Raw genomic sequence first — 15,000 nt, 5'->3', positions numbered from 1 at the left:
GAGATGGACATGGCACAGCCCAGGAGGTGTACACCACAACCAGATAGACTATATCATGGTTAAACGACGCTTCCAGTCGAGTGTGAACATCGGCAAAATACGGAGTTTTCCAGGGGCCGATATTGGGAGCGACCATGACCTTGTGATGATGACCCTCAGGCTACATCTGAAGAAGATCAGAAAGCAAGGCCACACAAGGATCAAGTTTGACCTTGAAAAGCTGAAGGACCCACAGATAGCAGAAGTCTTCCAAGCAATGATAGGCGGAAAGTTCGCCCCGCTCACTGTCGTTGACGCAGACGGCTCAGACATGAACATGGGCGTGTTGATCGACACATTCAACACAGCTGTGACGGAAACAGCCAAGGAGATCCTGGGAAAACACCGCTCAACCAAGAAGCCCTGGATCACATCCGACATCATGGATTTGTGTGACAAGCGGAGAGAGCTGAAAAACAAAAAAGGCGAGACAGAAGGAGCGAAGAAGTACAGAGCAGTCAACCAACAAATCAAGAAAAGCATGATAAAGGCAAAAGAGAACCGGATAAAAGAGCAATGCCAGGAAATTGAAGAAAACCTGAAACAAAACAACAGCAAGAAGGCATACCAACTTGTGAAAAAACTGACCAGCACAAAGCAAGAGCGAACCACCACCATCCAGGACAAAACCGGAAAATGTCTCACTGAAGAACAGGACATTTTGAAGAGGTGGACTGAATACTGCTCCGAGCTGTACGGTCACAGAGCCACGGGAGACCCAGAGGTACTGAACGTCCCTCCAGCAACCAACAACGACAACCACCCCATCCTTCGAGAAGAAGTGGAAGCAGCTGTAAAATCGCTGAAAAGGGGGAAGTCAGAAGGAGCTGGTCCAAGCAGGGGGAGAAGCAATGATCACAGCCCTCACAACCATCTGCAACAAGATCTGGCAGACAGGGGAGTGGCCAACACCGTGGACCCAGTCACTGATCATCACCCTCCCCAAGAAAGGCAATCTACAACAGTGCCAGGACTACCGCACGATCAGCCTAATAAGCCATCCCAGCAAAGTCATGCTAAAGATCCTGCTAAAAAGATTGAAGCCACAAGCGGAGAAGATCATCACAGAGGAACAAGTATGTTTAAGACCAGGGCGCAGTACAACAGAGCAAATCTTCAACCTCAGGATACTGTGCGAGAGGTACCTCCATTATCAGCAAGACCTCTACCACGTCTTCGTGGATTTCAAGAAGGCGTTTGACCGAGTATGGCATGCAGCTTTATGGGCTACCATGAGGTTGTATAACATCAATGCCAACCTGACCCGAGTGATACAGAACCTCTACGACAAAGCCACCAGCGCAGTCTACTTCAACAGCAACATAGGGGACTGGTTCAGAACCACAGTCGGAATGAGGCAAGGCTGTTTGCTCTCACCAACTCTCTTTAACATCTTCCTGGAAAGAATCAATACTGATGCACTTGAAGACCACAAAGCAACAGTCAACATCGGAGGCAGAGCAGTCACCAACTTACGTTACGCCGACGATATTGATGGCCTAGCAGGAAAAGAAGAGGAGCTAGCTAGCTTAGTGGACCACCTTGATAAAACCTCTAGAGCCTATGGCATGCAGATCAGTGCAGAGAAGACCAAACTGATGACCAACAACACCAATGGCATCAGCACTGACATAAGAGTGGATGGCCAGAAGCTAGAAACTGTCCACAGCTTTAAATACCTAGGAGCAATTGTGACAGATGAGGGATCCAAACCCGAAGTACTCTCCAGGATTGCACAGGCGACAGCAGCGCTCACAAAACTGAGGTACATCTGGAACGACCGGAACATTGCACTCGGCTCAAAGATCAGACTGATGCGTACCCTGGTGACATCAATACTCTTGTATGCATGTGAATCGTGGACCTTAACAGCTGAAATAGAAAAGAGAATACAGTCCACTGAGATGAGATGCTTTCGAAGACTCCTGGGCATCTCCTACAAAGATCATATCACGAACGAAGGGGTTCGAAGCAGAATCAGGCAAGTCATTGTGCCCTACGAAGACCTGTTGACCTTGGTCAAGAGACGCAAGCTCAAATTGTATGGCCATGTCATGAGATCAGCAGGGCTTGCCAAGACATTCCTGCAGGGCAGTGCAAGGAGGGAGAAGGAGAGGCAGACAGAGGAAGAGATGGGAGGACAACATCCCAGAATGGACGGACTTGAGGTTGAGCGATACAATCAGGAGGACAGAAAACCGAGAGGATTGGAGGATGCTGGTTGCCAGATCACCTGTGGCGCCCCAACGGTCCACAAGACTACGGGATAGGTGAAGGGTGAAGGTATGCATGCTGTACAGAACCTTTGGCATCGATCTTAATCTCAAACAACAGCGGACGGACCATCGAGTCACTCATGCAGGCATAATCATGGCCTAGTGAAAGGCAAGCAGTGGGGGTTGGGAAGTCCTGTTAATCTCAGTGGCGTATCAATGGTGGGAATTTCCGTTTTCTATTCATGAACATTATAATTGACATAAAAATAACTTGCTGTCCTGAGTCCTTGCGTGCGTGCATGCAGACAGTTCTGGTGCCTGTGTGTGTGCGCGCGCGCGTGTGTGTGTCAGTGTGTGTATGCACGAAAACCATGGCTATGATCTGTAACCTTCTTCAGTTTTTTTTTTCTTTTCTTTTTTTTTAAATTCAAATAATTACCAGAACCGTTAAATATAGACACTTGGAAATTTTTTAGATCACATGATACTTCCATCAGAACCTGTCCATGATGTCACAGCCAAGTGTTTCTATTACAGTCGTCGACTGAAGAAATGATTCACAATATTCACAATATTTTCCCCATCCTATGTTAAGTAACTACCCGTCAAATATACAACAATATTATATGTGTCTTTGGAAAACCGGCCCCCGTCGCTCCTCATGAAATTTGAACCAGGTCACAAAATATTACCCCGACAACAAATATGGATAAGCTTCGAAGTCGATGATTCATAAGTTTATTAACGGCGTATATATATAACAGGTAGTTAAAATAATGGGACGGGAGCAGGCTCCTTGCACGTGGGTGACCGGGTATTGACAAAACCCAAACGTCAAAAGCTACCCAGCGCAAGCGCGTATGTGTGGTTTCATTGTATGTGAGGGTGTACAGATGTACGAGTCATAACATGCAAAGGAAGCAACAAAATAGATTTACTCACACGCACACACACATACACACAAGTACAAGCCATGCTGCAACACTTCAAAGGTACAATCCTGCCACTGTCACATGACTGTGGAGAGACAGACAGAGAGACACAGAGAGAGACTCTAAAAGCAACAACCCCTCCCACCCCCAAATCTCTATCCCATGTAGAAATTTTACTTGTGGGTTTTAGTGTGATATTTCTTTCTCTCTGTATCTTTTTATCTACTTTTGTTTTGCATATCAGGAGTTGTTGGCACGCTCGCGTGCTTGTGTGTGTGTGTGTGTGTGCGTGTGCGTGTGTGTCCGCACGTCTATCAATTTATTTCTGAAACTATTTATCACACACACACACACACACACACACACACACACTAACATGTTAATGCAGAGACTCACGGACACACACACACACACACACAGAGTTTTCAACTGTCTGAAAAGAACAAATTTCATAATTATTGTGTGCGACTCTTCCAGACATGTTGCCTCTTCTCTCTCGTTTTTTTAAGATATACTTTTATTTATCCTTTCAGTTATAACAGGAACCCCAAATCTTTGTCATCTGAAAGATTACTCTTCTGATTCTTTTTTTTTTTTTTTTTTTTTTTTTAATACTTTTCGTCATCATTGTCGTCGTCCCTTCCCTCCTTTATCTCTGTTCAACATCGCCTTTCATTTCCTGTGCACATTTTTTTTTTTTTTTTTTTTTTTTTTTAGCTTTCGGGTTTTCCTTAAAAAAAAATAATAATAAAAAAATCCCTCGAGTGGCTTTGCGTACTTTTTCAAAGTTGAGCACACAAAGAATATAATCCATTTTCTGTTATTTCCCGTTTTTTGTTGTTGTTTTTGTTTGTTGGTTTTGTTTGTTTTTTTGTGTGTTTTTTTAAGCGAGAGCGATCACAATAGTACACAGATTGCGTGGGCATGCTGCGAATGTGTGTGTGTGTGTGTGTGTGTGTGTGTGTGTGAGAGAGAGAGAGAGAGAGAGAGAGAGAGAGAGAGAGACAGTGTGTGTGTGTGTGTGTGTGTGTGTGTGTGCGTGCGCGTACGTGTGTATGCCATGTGCGTATATGTGTGTATGTGTATGCATGCGTACGGGCAAGAGACACACAGAGAGAGAGAGAGAGTGACAGAGAGAGAGAGAGAGGGGGGGGGGGAGATGGGGGGTATAGAGAGCTGGGGGAGGAGGGGGGATGCGGGGGGGGGGGGGGGGGGGGGGGGGATATGGAGCGAAAGGGAGCACGATACATGTGACAAGGGAATGGTTTTTTAGTTTTTAGTTTTAGTTTCTCAAGTCGGCGTCACTGCGTTCGGACAAAATCCATATTATACGCTACACCACATCTGCTAGACAGATACCTAACAGCAGCAGAACCCAAACGCGCTTGTCGGGTCTTGAGTGCATGCATATATATGTGTACCTATCAGAGTGGATTTCCTCTTACATAATTTTTCCAGAGGACAACCCTATCGTTTCCCTTTTCTTTTCTTTTTTTCAGAGCGCCAAGTGCGTCCTACACACGGGACCTCGGTTTATCGTTTCATCCTATAAACACTAGACGCTCAGTTTGATTTTCCAGTCGGTCAAACTTGGGAGAAAGGGTGAGGACTGGATTCAAACACACACCCTCACGGATTCTCTGTATTGGCAGCTAAGCTGAGCGCCAGAAGGGAAGAGAGAGAGGTGGGTGGATAACATGAAACAGAAAGAGGGGGTGTGGGGAAGTGAGGAACGAGAGACAGACCGAGAGAAAGAGACAGAGAGACAGACATACATGAGCAGAGAGAAACAAAGAGAGACATTAAACATTCACACACACACACACACACACACACACGCACATGCACACGCAATCACACACACACACACACACACACACACACACAGACACACACACACACACACAGACACTAACACACACACACACACACACACAAAGAGATTTTTCCTCCGCAGAATGAGATATTCTGATCAGGAGGGTTACTGATCGACATGTGCTTGGGGGAACGACCTAAACTTCATCATCACTTTAACCACATTGCCCTGTGTCGTCTCGTCATTTGCACAAGCTGTTGTCACTTCTGATCGGTTGTGAAACTGTCATCTTGAAGTGTGTGTTTTTTGTTTTTTTTGTTTTTTTGTTTTTTTACGGAGAGAAATAAAATCGCCTCGCACACACACACACACACACACGCACGCACGCACGCACGCACGCACAATCTGTCGACCTCAGTTTCGATTATCCCTTTCATGTCTACGCGTGTAGTAAGGTAATGTCAAAGTTTTCTGAGTCAGCAGATTGTTCGGGTCTGTCGACAGATGGACAGGGTTGCGTGTGTAAACCCGAATAAGGAACTTTTGAGAAATGTATTGTTAGAGAGGGTATTTTAAAAACAAAAAAATAAATCGGAACAGTGACAGTGAGTGAATATTAGGAGTATATACTGACTTCGTATTCTGATTTAGAATAAAGGATCTGGGGTGGGTTGTTTTTCTTCGATTTAGGAATGTTCCCACCTCCACGGTAAATTCCATATACTTAGGAACATTCTTAACTCTAAGCAAACTTAGCTCTGCAAAGATCGACCCATGCAACTCGACAAACATGGAAAAGCAGAATGCAGCAAACTAAAATGTAGTCTACATATGTTGAGCCCCCCCCCCCCCCCCCCCCACCCTCGCCCTCCCCCCCCGCCCTCTCCCCGCGCCCCTCTCTCTCTCTCCCTCTCTCTCTCTCCACAAGAGGACTACTTCAGTCTTTGCAATGTATCACTTATAATGTAATATATATTCATGGCAAAAAAGTGTGCAAAAATGCAAATCACTCACAAGCATTATCATGGCTGTTTATGCCAATGTAACGATTCCATCAATAAAAAAAAAAGTACAACTTCGTCAGTACACGTACGACATCATCAAACGCAGGTACAGCAAAATCATCCATGCAGGTACAACATCGTCAATAAGGGGTAAAGCAACATCATCCATGCAAATACAACAGTTAATTAACGGAATTAATAACCCTGTGATTGGTGATGCATCTCTCTCTCTCTCTCTCTCTCAATTACCCACTCGTTCTGCGGCAAGATAGAATACTTATCATTGTAAGATAGAATACTAATCATTGTCACCAGTATTGAAAAAAAAAAATCATCTGCTGGTGGAACAGGAACGTATCATATCGTATCATTATTTTGTGTTGCGATGAAGTGTAGCGTAGTTTAATATGGTATGGTGCAGTACATTTGTACAATTTACTGTAATTTAGTGTAGTTTAGTGTTGTATAGTGTAGCTTAGTGTAGTGTAGTGTAGTCCACGGAGAACAGCGAAATGCGAACTGTAAACCCGGTGTAGAACGTTGCAGTTTAGTTTTCTGTAGTGTACCCACAATAACCTTAACCCTTTCACCGCCAAGCTCGCATTTATGCACAAGCGTGGTAAAGGACCCATGTCACTGAAAGGTGACCATTCATTGGTCTGTTATCCATAAAACCTACTGCTTTCAATGTTCGGTGGTAGGATATGCCATATTTTCTATACATCGCAGGGGGAATCCCCAGCTATTCTTATTATCCACTGTCTTTTCTGTGTTTATACCACAAGGGAATTTTGTACTCTAAATTGACTGGCAGTGAAAGGGTTAAAGCACAGTTTCATTACGCCTACGTATGGCGCTCCATCGCTTCATAGTTGTGCAGTGTTTCTGCAGAATGTCAGGAAGGTATCCGGGCAAATGGAGGACCAACAGTACAGAGTCAGCAGTGGCAGCATAGAGTCGCTCGTCACATAGGTTTGGCCTTGTCCGGAGCCTGGCTTATCAAGGTCGTTCTCACTGCTTCCATCAACCCGGGAACCGAACCCAGGCCCTGCAGAAGTTCTTGGGCACCGTCCCTGACCAAGGGGATTTTAAAAAAAAATTAAGCCAACAACAACACAACATTAAAACTTTTCTCCTCTTTTGTTTTCTCTTCCAAATAGTCGTTGTTTAGTCAGAATTTTAAAAATCTCGAAAATTAAAAATTATTTCATTCATATTTACAAGTGCGCGAGCCAGCATAAACACACACACATGAGCATGCGCGCGCACACACACAAACACACACACACACACAAACACACACACACAGGAAAGTCCGCGCACACACACACACACACACACACACACACATACATACACACACACACACACACACATAGACACACACACGAATACACACACTCATACACACAGGCGCACACACACATATGTATACACATACACACGCACGGATGCTCCTGCGTACACACACACACACACACACACACACACACACACACAGACAGAGAGAGAGAGAGAGAGAGAGAGAGAGAGAGAGAGAGAGAGAGTTCTATTCGTATTCGTTGATTTTTTTCTTCGTCTAATATCAATGAAAAGACGCTAAACTAAAGAAAAAACACAAACGAATAGGCTTTAGCTGAAGCTGATGTCCAATCACATAACCATTTACTTATTATCATCACACAAATTATCAGACCGCTAGTACATTTACAATCTGTTTGGAAGGCCAAGTAATTTTCGTTACCATCACTGTTGCCAACATTTATCAACATCTTCATAATCAACACCACTACCATAATGATTACAATCACAAAGACTCCAGTAGCAACATAATCAACATCATAGTCGTCATCACCATCACCTCCAAAATCATTATCATCGTTTTCATCATCCTAACAAATACAGCCAATGAATACATGAATAAATAACTGAATAAACAAATAAATGAATTACACCCACATCCACATCTATCTACACACACACACACGCACGTACGCACGCACGCACACGCACACACGCACACACATCATCATATCATAAATAAATAAACTGCATATCAACTGAGGGCACAGGTTGGTCGATTTAAGAGTTATCTTGAAACTCCACTCAAACTTCAACTTTCTTTTCCCCCTAAGGTCAGAAGGCAGTAACTCGTTTGCGTTGCGTTTGCAATTATCGTCATTGTCACCTCAGTATGATCGTCCCCATAATGATAATGACCACCGCTGACCTGTGAAGGATGGCCGCCGTCTGGTCCGGCAGGTGAGAGAGGAGGGAGAGGAGGAAACGCAGGGCGTGGGTTCGGACCTGGGCGATGCCAGACCTCAGACACGTTGCCACCACCACGGACACGTACTGCACCTGAGTGTCGTCACACGTGTCGTATACAATACACACAGTCACACACACACACACACACAGACACAGACACAGACACACACACACAGTCACACAGATATAGACACACACAGAGACACAGATATACACACATACACACAGACAGACAGACACAGACACATGCACATACAGACACATTAACACACACAGACACAGGCAGACACACACACAAAGAGAGAGAGACACACACAGTCACACATAGAGAGGGAGACACACACACAGTCACACAGACAGAAACACACAGACACAGACACACACACACACACACACACAATGCTGGTACCACCCACTGAATGGCCGTAAAATACGTCAGCAAAGTGCCCCCCATGCACCCACCCTCTCCTTCCTCACCAAACTGTATTCCTCCCTCCTTCTCTCCCTCCCTCACTTCCTCCCTCTCTCCCTCCCTCTCTCACTTCCTCCCTCTCTCCCTCCTTCCCTCCCTCCCTCACTTCCTCCCTCCCTCCCTCTCTCCCTCCCTCACTTCCTCCCTCTCTCCCTCCCTCCCTCACTTCCTCCCTCCTTCCCTCCCTCCCTCACTTCCTCCATCTCTCCCTCCCTCCCTCTCTCCCTCCCTCACTTCCTCCCTCCCTCTCTCCCTCCCTCACTTCCTCCCTCCCTCCCTCACTCTCTCCCTCCCTCACTTCCTCCCTCTCTCCCTCCATCCCTCTCTCCCTCCCTCACTTCCTCCCTCTCTCCACACCCACCCTTACTTTTCCTCACTCTTCTTCCATGTTCCCCTCCCCTCTCCTCCCACCGGTCCACACACACACATACACACACACACGCACAATACACACACACACACGCACACACACGCACGCACGCACGCACGCAACTTACAACTTAAAAGCAAGTTGGCAGAATGATTAAGACGCGTATCTGCAAAAAAACAAAAACAAAAAAACCACAAAAAAACCCCAAAAAAACAGTGTCCGTGAGTGTCTGGGTTCGAATCCAGCTCTTGCCCTTTCTCCCAAGTTTGACTGTGAAATCAAACTGAGCGTCTAGTCATTCGGATGAGACGAAAACCCGATGTCTCCTGTAAAGCACGCGCTTGACGCACTGAAACACACACATGCACACACACACACAAAAAACAACAACAACAACAACAACAAAAAACAAAACAACAACAAAAAACAAAACAACAACAACAACAACAAAAAACAAAAACAAAAAACAACAACAAAACAACAACAACAACAACAAAAACAACAACAAAACTATGGAAATAAAAGTGTTGTCCTCTGACAAAATCATGTAAAAGAAATCCACTTGATCGGCACACACATATAATATTATAATCATGCATGCACTCAAGGCCTGACAAAGCGTTGGGTTATGCTGCTGGTCAGGCAACTGCCTAGCAGATGTGGTGCAGCGTATATGGATTTGTCCGAACGCAGTGACGCCTCCTTGAGAAACTGAAACTGAAACTGCAGTGTAGTGTAGTGTAGTGTAGTGTAGTGTAGTGTAGTGTAGTGTAGTGCAGTGTAGTGTAGTGTAGTGAATATACTACTACTAATAATAATGAATATTTGGACGCCCTATCTCCGGAGAGCCCAGAGCGTTTACAAATTACAAAACAATAAGCAATACACATACATACATTGATGCAGATGCACTTCACAACATTCATTTGCCTATATGAATCACAAACAGGTCACACACACACGCACACACACACACACACACACACACACACACACATTTATTCCTGTAGTGTCGCGAAGCGTGGCGTAGTGTTGCGTAGCTTTAGTGTAGTGTAGTGTAGTGTATAGCAGTGCAGTGTATTGCGGTGAAGTGTAGTAATGTAGTGCAGTGTAACGCAGTATAGTATAATGTAGTGTAGCGTAGCGTAGTGTACTACAATACAGTATAGCGTAGTGTAGAGTAACGCAGTGTAGCGCAGTATAGTATAATGTAGTGTAGCGTAGCGCAGTGTACTTCAATACAGTGTAGCGCAGTGTATGCAGTGCAGTGTAGCGTAGCGTCGCCGGTGTAGTGTAACATCGGTAATTATTATTTTTGTTATTTTGCATTTCTTTTTATCACAGCAGATTTCTCTGTGTGAAATTCGGGCTGCTCTCCCCAGGGAGAGCGCGTCGCTATACTACAACGCCACCCATTTTTTGTGTAATTTTTTCCTGCGTACAGTTTTATTTGTTTTTTCCTATCAAAGTGGATTTTTCTACAGAATTTTCTCAGGAACAACCCTTTTGTTGCCGTGGGTTCTTTTACGTGCGCTACAGAATTACAGTTCTGTTGCTGTAATTTTTGTTTTCTTGTAATTTTTGTTTTCTTACCTAAATGTTTTCTTTTAACATGATAGTTAATATGTATGCTGTGTTCAAGGAAGGGTGTGCCAGTTGCTCATTCGTTTTTTCGGTTTTATCTGTTGATGAGCATTTGTCTTTTTAACTGTTATTATTATCTTACTGATTATTCTCTTTTTATAATGATTGAAACGTACACATGCGCTCGACACGCAGGCACACACGCGCGTGCGCGCGCGTGCGCACACACAAAACGATGCATGCACACGCACGGGCACACACGCAACACACGCACAGTTGTTACACTCTGAATGTAATAGTATCTTACACACATGTTTTTCTTTTTACATAATAATTGATGTGTGCATGGTGTTAAGTGAAGGGTGTGTCAGTTTTTTTTGTTTTGTTGTTGTTTTTTGCTGACGGGCATTTTATTTTAAGTGAGCCTAAAGAAAATTTTCTGTTTTTGGTTGAAGCAGATAATGAAGTATTTTGAATTGAACTGAATTGAATTAAGTGCATGCTGCACACGGGACCTCGGTTTAGCGTCTCATCCGAAGGACTAATGCAGCGTAGCATAGAAGTACAGTGACACGTAGTGCGGGTTCAGCTGATGAAAGAAAGAATGACTGAATGAATCAATTGTCGATAACTCCTCTCTCACCAGCCGGGTGGCGTTCTGCTTGAAGGCGGAGAAGTTGGCCAGCGCCCGGGTCAGGTGGTACAGGAACTCGGTGCTGGACGGGTCAGACTGCAGCAGGGAGCCGGTCAGCTCCATCACCTCCTGCAGGCCGCCCTGCAGGCACGGACACACACACACACACACACACACACACACACACAAACACACACACGCCCGCACATACATACACACGTACGCACGCATGCACGTACGCACGTACACACACACACACGCGTGTGCGAGCGCGAGCGCACACACACACACACACACACACACACATATATATATACACACACGCGTTGGTGTAAATCTGTTAGTTACAAAGCAATAAGCACAGAAACAAACAAACAAAAACCTAAACAAAAACTACAGCCACAGCTCTCATACGGACACGCACACAGACACACATAGACACACACAGACACACACAGACACACACAGACACACAGACACACACACACACACACACACACACACACACAAACACACACGTATCATCTGTCCCCGAACATACCCACTCTCGCTAATGCCCATGCCCACACACTTACCATTAGTTTACTAACCATGGCCCTCCCGTTTTCTGACGAATCTTTTCTGAATCGTGCACTACAAAAATCAGAAACCTCTACTGGCCATTTTGTAGTACATATTACCTTGGACACAGTTATCTGATCCGATTACCAACTGTTACCTTTTTGCCACATCCTTTCACAGGTAAAGAGAATCTTTGCACAAATCCCGATACTGATCAGCATCACCACTAAAAAATCAAATCGACCTTTTTTCCTTTGATCCTTAACCGACACTTCCATACCATTATTTTCAGAGGAAAAAAAATTATTTAAAAAAAGACGTCCAAAACCTCACGTATAATCCATCTGACAGAACCAAACAACAGACACACAAACGAACAACAGCAACAACAACAAAAAATTAGCAACAACAACAAAATCATATTCGGAGCCCCCCAAAAAAACTGCATCGGAAACACACCACATGTCATGCGGTTGGCAGGTGGGGAAGCGAGCATGGAACGCCCACCATGTAGGCAGCCGTACTCCGTTTTCGGAGTGGTGTGCGTGCTGGGTATTTTTTTTTGGTTTTTGTTTGTTTGTTTGTTTTCAATAACCCACCGGACAGCTAACGTGGGTTACATGATCTTTAAAACGTGCGTATTTGATCTTCTGCGTAGCATATACACACACGAAGGGGAGGTTTCAGGCACTGACAACAGAAGGAGTTGGAGGTGGTGGTACCTGATCGATGGGGCTGGTCGCCAGGTTAGCCACCAGACAGGCAGCGTTGCACAGGACCTGCTCACAGCGGGGGTTGCTGGACAGTGCTTTCTGCAGGCACCTCCCGCTGCTGAAGTCCTCCTGCGTGTTTGTTGTTGTTATCGTTGTTATCATCATCATCATCATCATCATCCTCATCATGATTATTATCATCATCATCATCATTCATTATCATCACCATCATCATCATCATTCATTATCATCATCATCATCATCATCATCACCATTCATTATCATCATCATCATTATTATCATTATTATTATTATTATTATCATCATTATCATCATCATCATCATAATTACTACTACTACTACTATTATCACTGTTATTATCACTATTATTATGATCATAATTCTTCTTCTTATCATTATTATTATCATTATTATCATTATCATTATTATTATTATTATTATTATTGTGAGTATGTACGCCTAATTTTACAATAAGCCCAAAGTATTTACAAATAGAAATAAAATAAAACAGAATAAAATAAAATAAAGAGAGAGAAAAAATTGAACACAAGATACAAAACATTAGGTTATTCACACACACACACACACACACACACACACACACACACACACACACACACAAGCACGCGCGCATACGCACACACACACACACGTCATACTATACAATCATAAATAGTACACAATAAAAAATACAACGTCTAAAGCTACAAAAATACAACCCGTATTGGTTGAACATCGTGCAAAAACAACAGAACTACAATTAATGTCGTATAAAACAAGACTGGGCACAACAGACAATTGCAGACTGAAAAAGAAGAAGAAGAAGGAAACAACAGATAACTAAGTCAATAAATAAACAAACAAGCAAGCAAACAATAAATAAATAAACTGAAAAAAGAGTGACTCTTTCACTGTACCAACACGCTCTCCCAAAAAATTAATGACCAAAATTTCATACTGAAAAATCTGCTATGATAACAAAATACAATACAATACAATACAATAAGATACAATACAATACAGCAATACTTTTGTTCGAAAGAATGAAATTAATCTTCTGCCTGTCATAATTTCTGGATTACTTTTCGTTTCTTTATGTTTGGATAGAGTTAGAAAATAGAATCGCCACCTTCTCTCTCTCTCTCTCTCTCTCTCTCTCTCTAAGAAGAAGAAGAAGACGATGATGATGATGACGAAGAAGATGAAGAAGAGGATTGTTATCAATCATAAGTGTCAATCGCAACATGTCGTCAGTTCAAGGGTTATGCAGGATATGTGGTGCCAAAAACCTTTTCTGCCAATGTTTGGTGTAGCCCACTGGATTCAATCTTAAATTCATCGACTGTAACCAGTAATGTGCTTAAAGAAGAGAGAGAGAGAGAGAGAGAGAGAGAGAGAGAGAGAGAGAGAGAGAGAAGAAGAAGAAGGAAAAACAAAATCAGAATTCTGTCTCTCAGCAGGGACTTGAAAATTGCGTACGTTGTAAATGGAGAGAGTTACCACTCTTTACTGTTTGTTAATCATACTCAACACACCATCACACAAGCAACAGGTCACACCTGAACTATGCGGTGACGGTTCTGGTCATTGCCGTTGGACAAGTGGGCCAGAATTTTCAGGGACAGTTCTTGCATCTGTAAATTATAAAATTATTATTATATAACACTGGTCCTCAGTCAACAGTCGCCAGTCACTTCCAAGTGAACAGACTCGATATGGAAACACGAACACAGCAAGCATGTATGTATACCTACCCCGACAACGGAGTGTGGGTACCAAAATGACAGAGCAAAATCGCTTTTCAAGAAGAAGAAGAAGAGAACATGTGGAACGTGAACAAATAAATGGTACACAAGATTCAGCAGAGATGGAGAGGAAGTAGAGAAAGTATGCACAGCCAAAGTACTGGATCTATGTTCATGCTTTTTTTATTTTATTTTATTATATTATTATTATTATTATTTTTTTGTACGCTTACAGTTGACTTCATCAAGTTTTTTGCGCCTTATAAATATTACTATTAGTAGTAGTAGTTCTTTTTTATGTATTTATTATTTATTTATTTACTTATTTATTTTTATTTTATTCATTTTTTTAATTTTTATTATTATTATGTATTTTTTTTGTTATCTTATTTTATTATTTTATTTTATTTTATTAAAAAAAAAAGTTTCTCAAGGCCTGACTAAGCGCGTTGGGTTATGCTGCTGGTCAGGCATCTGCTTGGCAGATGTGGTGTAGCGTACATGGATTTGTCCGAACGCAGTGACGCCTCCTTGAGCTACTGATACTCATGCGAAAGGCGCGTGCCTCTTTCGTTTTTGATGTGGATCTCTCTCTCTCTCTCTCACTCTCTTATCTTCCCAA

The 15,000-nt window shown here is 43.2% G+C and overlaps 2 protein-coding genes across 3 annotated transcripts in view; one reads left to right on the top strand and one right to left on the bottom strand.

The window, feature by feature from the left end:
• LOC143291110 (uncharacterized) overlaps positions 1-2,811 on the top strand; it is a 24,047-nt gene extending 21,236 nt beyond the window's left edge. Inside the window, exons 3-4 of the mRNA XM_076600782.1 lie at positions 1-855; positions 2,793-2,811. The exon at positions 1-855 is cut by the window's left edge and continues 330 nt beyond it. Coding sequence (XP_076456897.1) covers positions 1-855; positions 2,793-2,811 — 874 coding nt within the window. The remainder of the gene's footprint in view (positions 856-2,792) is intronic.
• A 3,161-nt stretch (positions 2,812-5,972) lies between these two features.
• Positions 5,973-15,000, bottom strand: part of LOC143288930 (uncharacterized) — a 34,531-nt gene continuing 25,503 nt past the window's right edge. For both annotated transcript variants that reach the window (XM_076597613.1, XM_076597621.1), the window contains exons 10-14: positions 14,193-14,267; positions 12,622-12,741; positions 11,348-11,479; positions 8,238-8,368; positions 5,973-7,080 (exon numbers count right to left, since the gene is read on the bottom strand). In XM_076597613.1, the coding sequence (XP_076453728.1) occupies positions 6,972-7,080; positions 8,238-8,368; positions 11,348-11,479; positions 12,622-12,741; positions 14,193-14,267 (567 nt within the window). In that variant the 3' untranslated portion in view covers positions 5,973-6,971. The remainder of the gene's footprint in view (positions 7,081-8,237; positions 8,369-11,347; positions 11,480-12,621; positions 12,742-14,192; positions 14,268-15,000) is intronic.

Source organism: Babylonia areolata, chromosome 1, assembly GCF_041734735.1.
Source record: "Babylonia areolata isolate BAREFJ2019XMU chromosome 1, ASM4173473v1, whole genome shotgun sequence".
Taxonomy (NCBI): domain Eukaryota; kingdom Metazoa; phylum Mollusca; class Gastropoda; order Neogastropoda; family Buccinidae; genus Babylonia; species Babylonia areolata.
The sequence above is the reverse complement of the archived record's forward strand: the minus strand, read 5'-3'. Positions and strand labels throughout refer to the sequence as shown.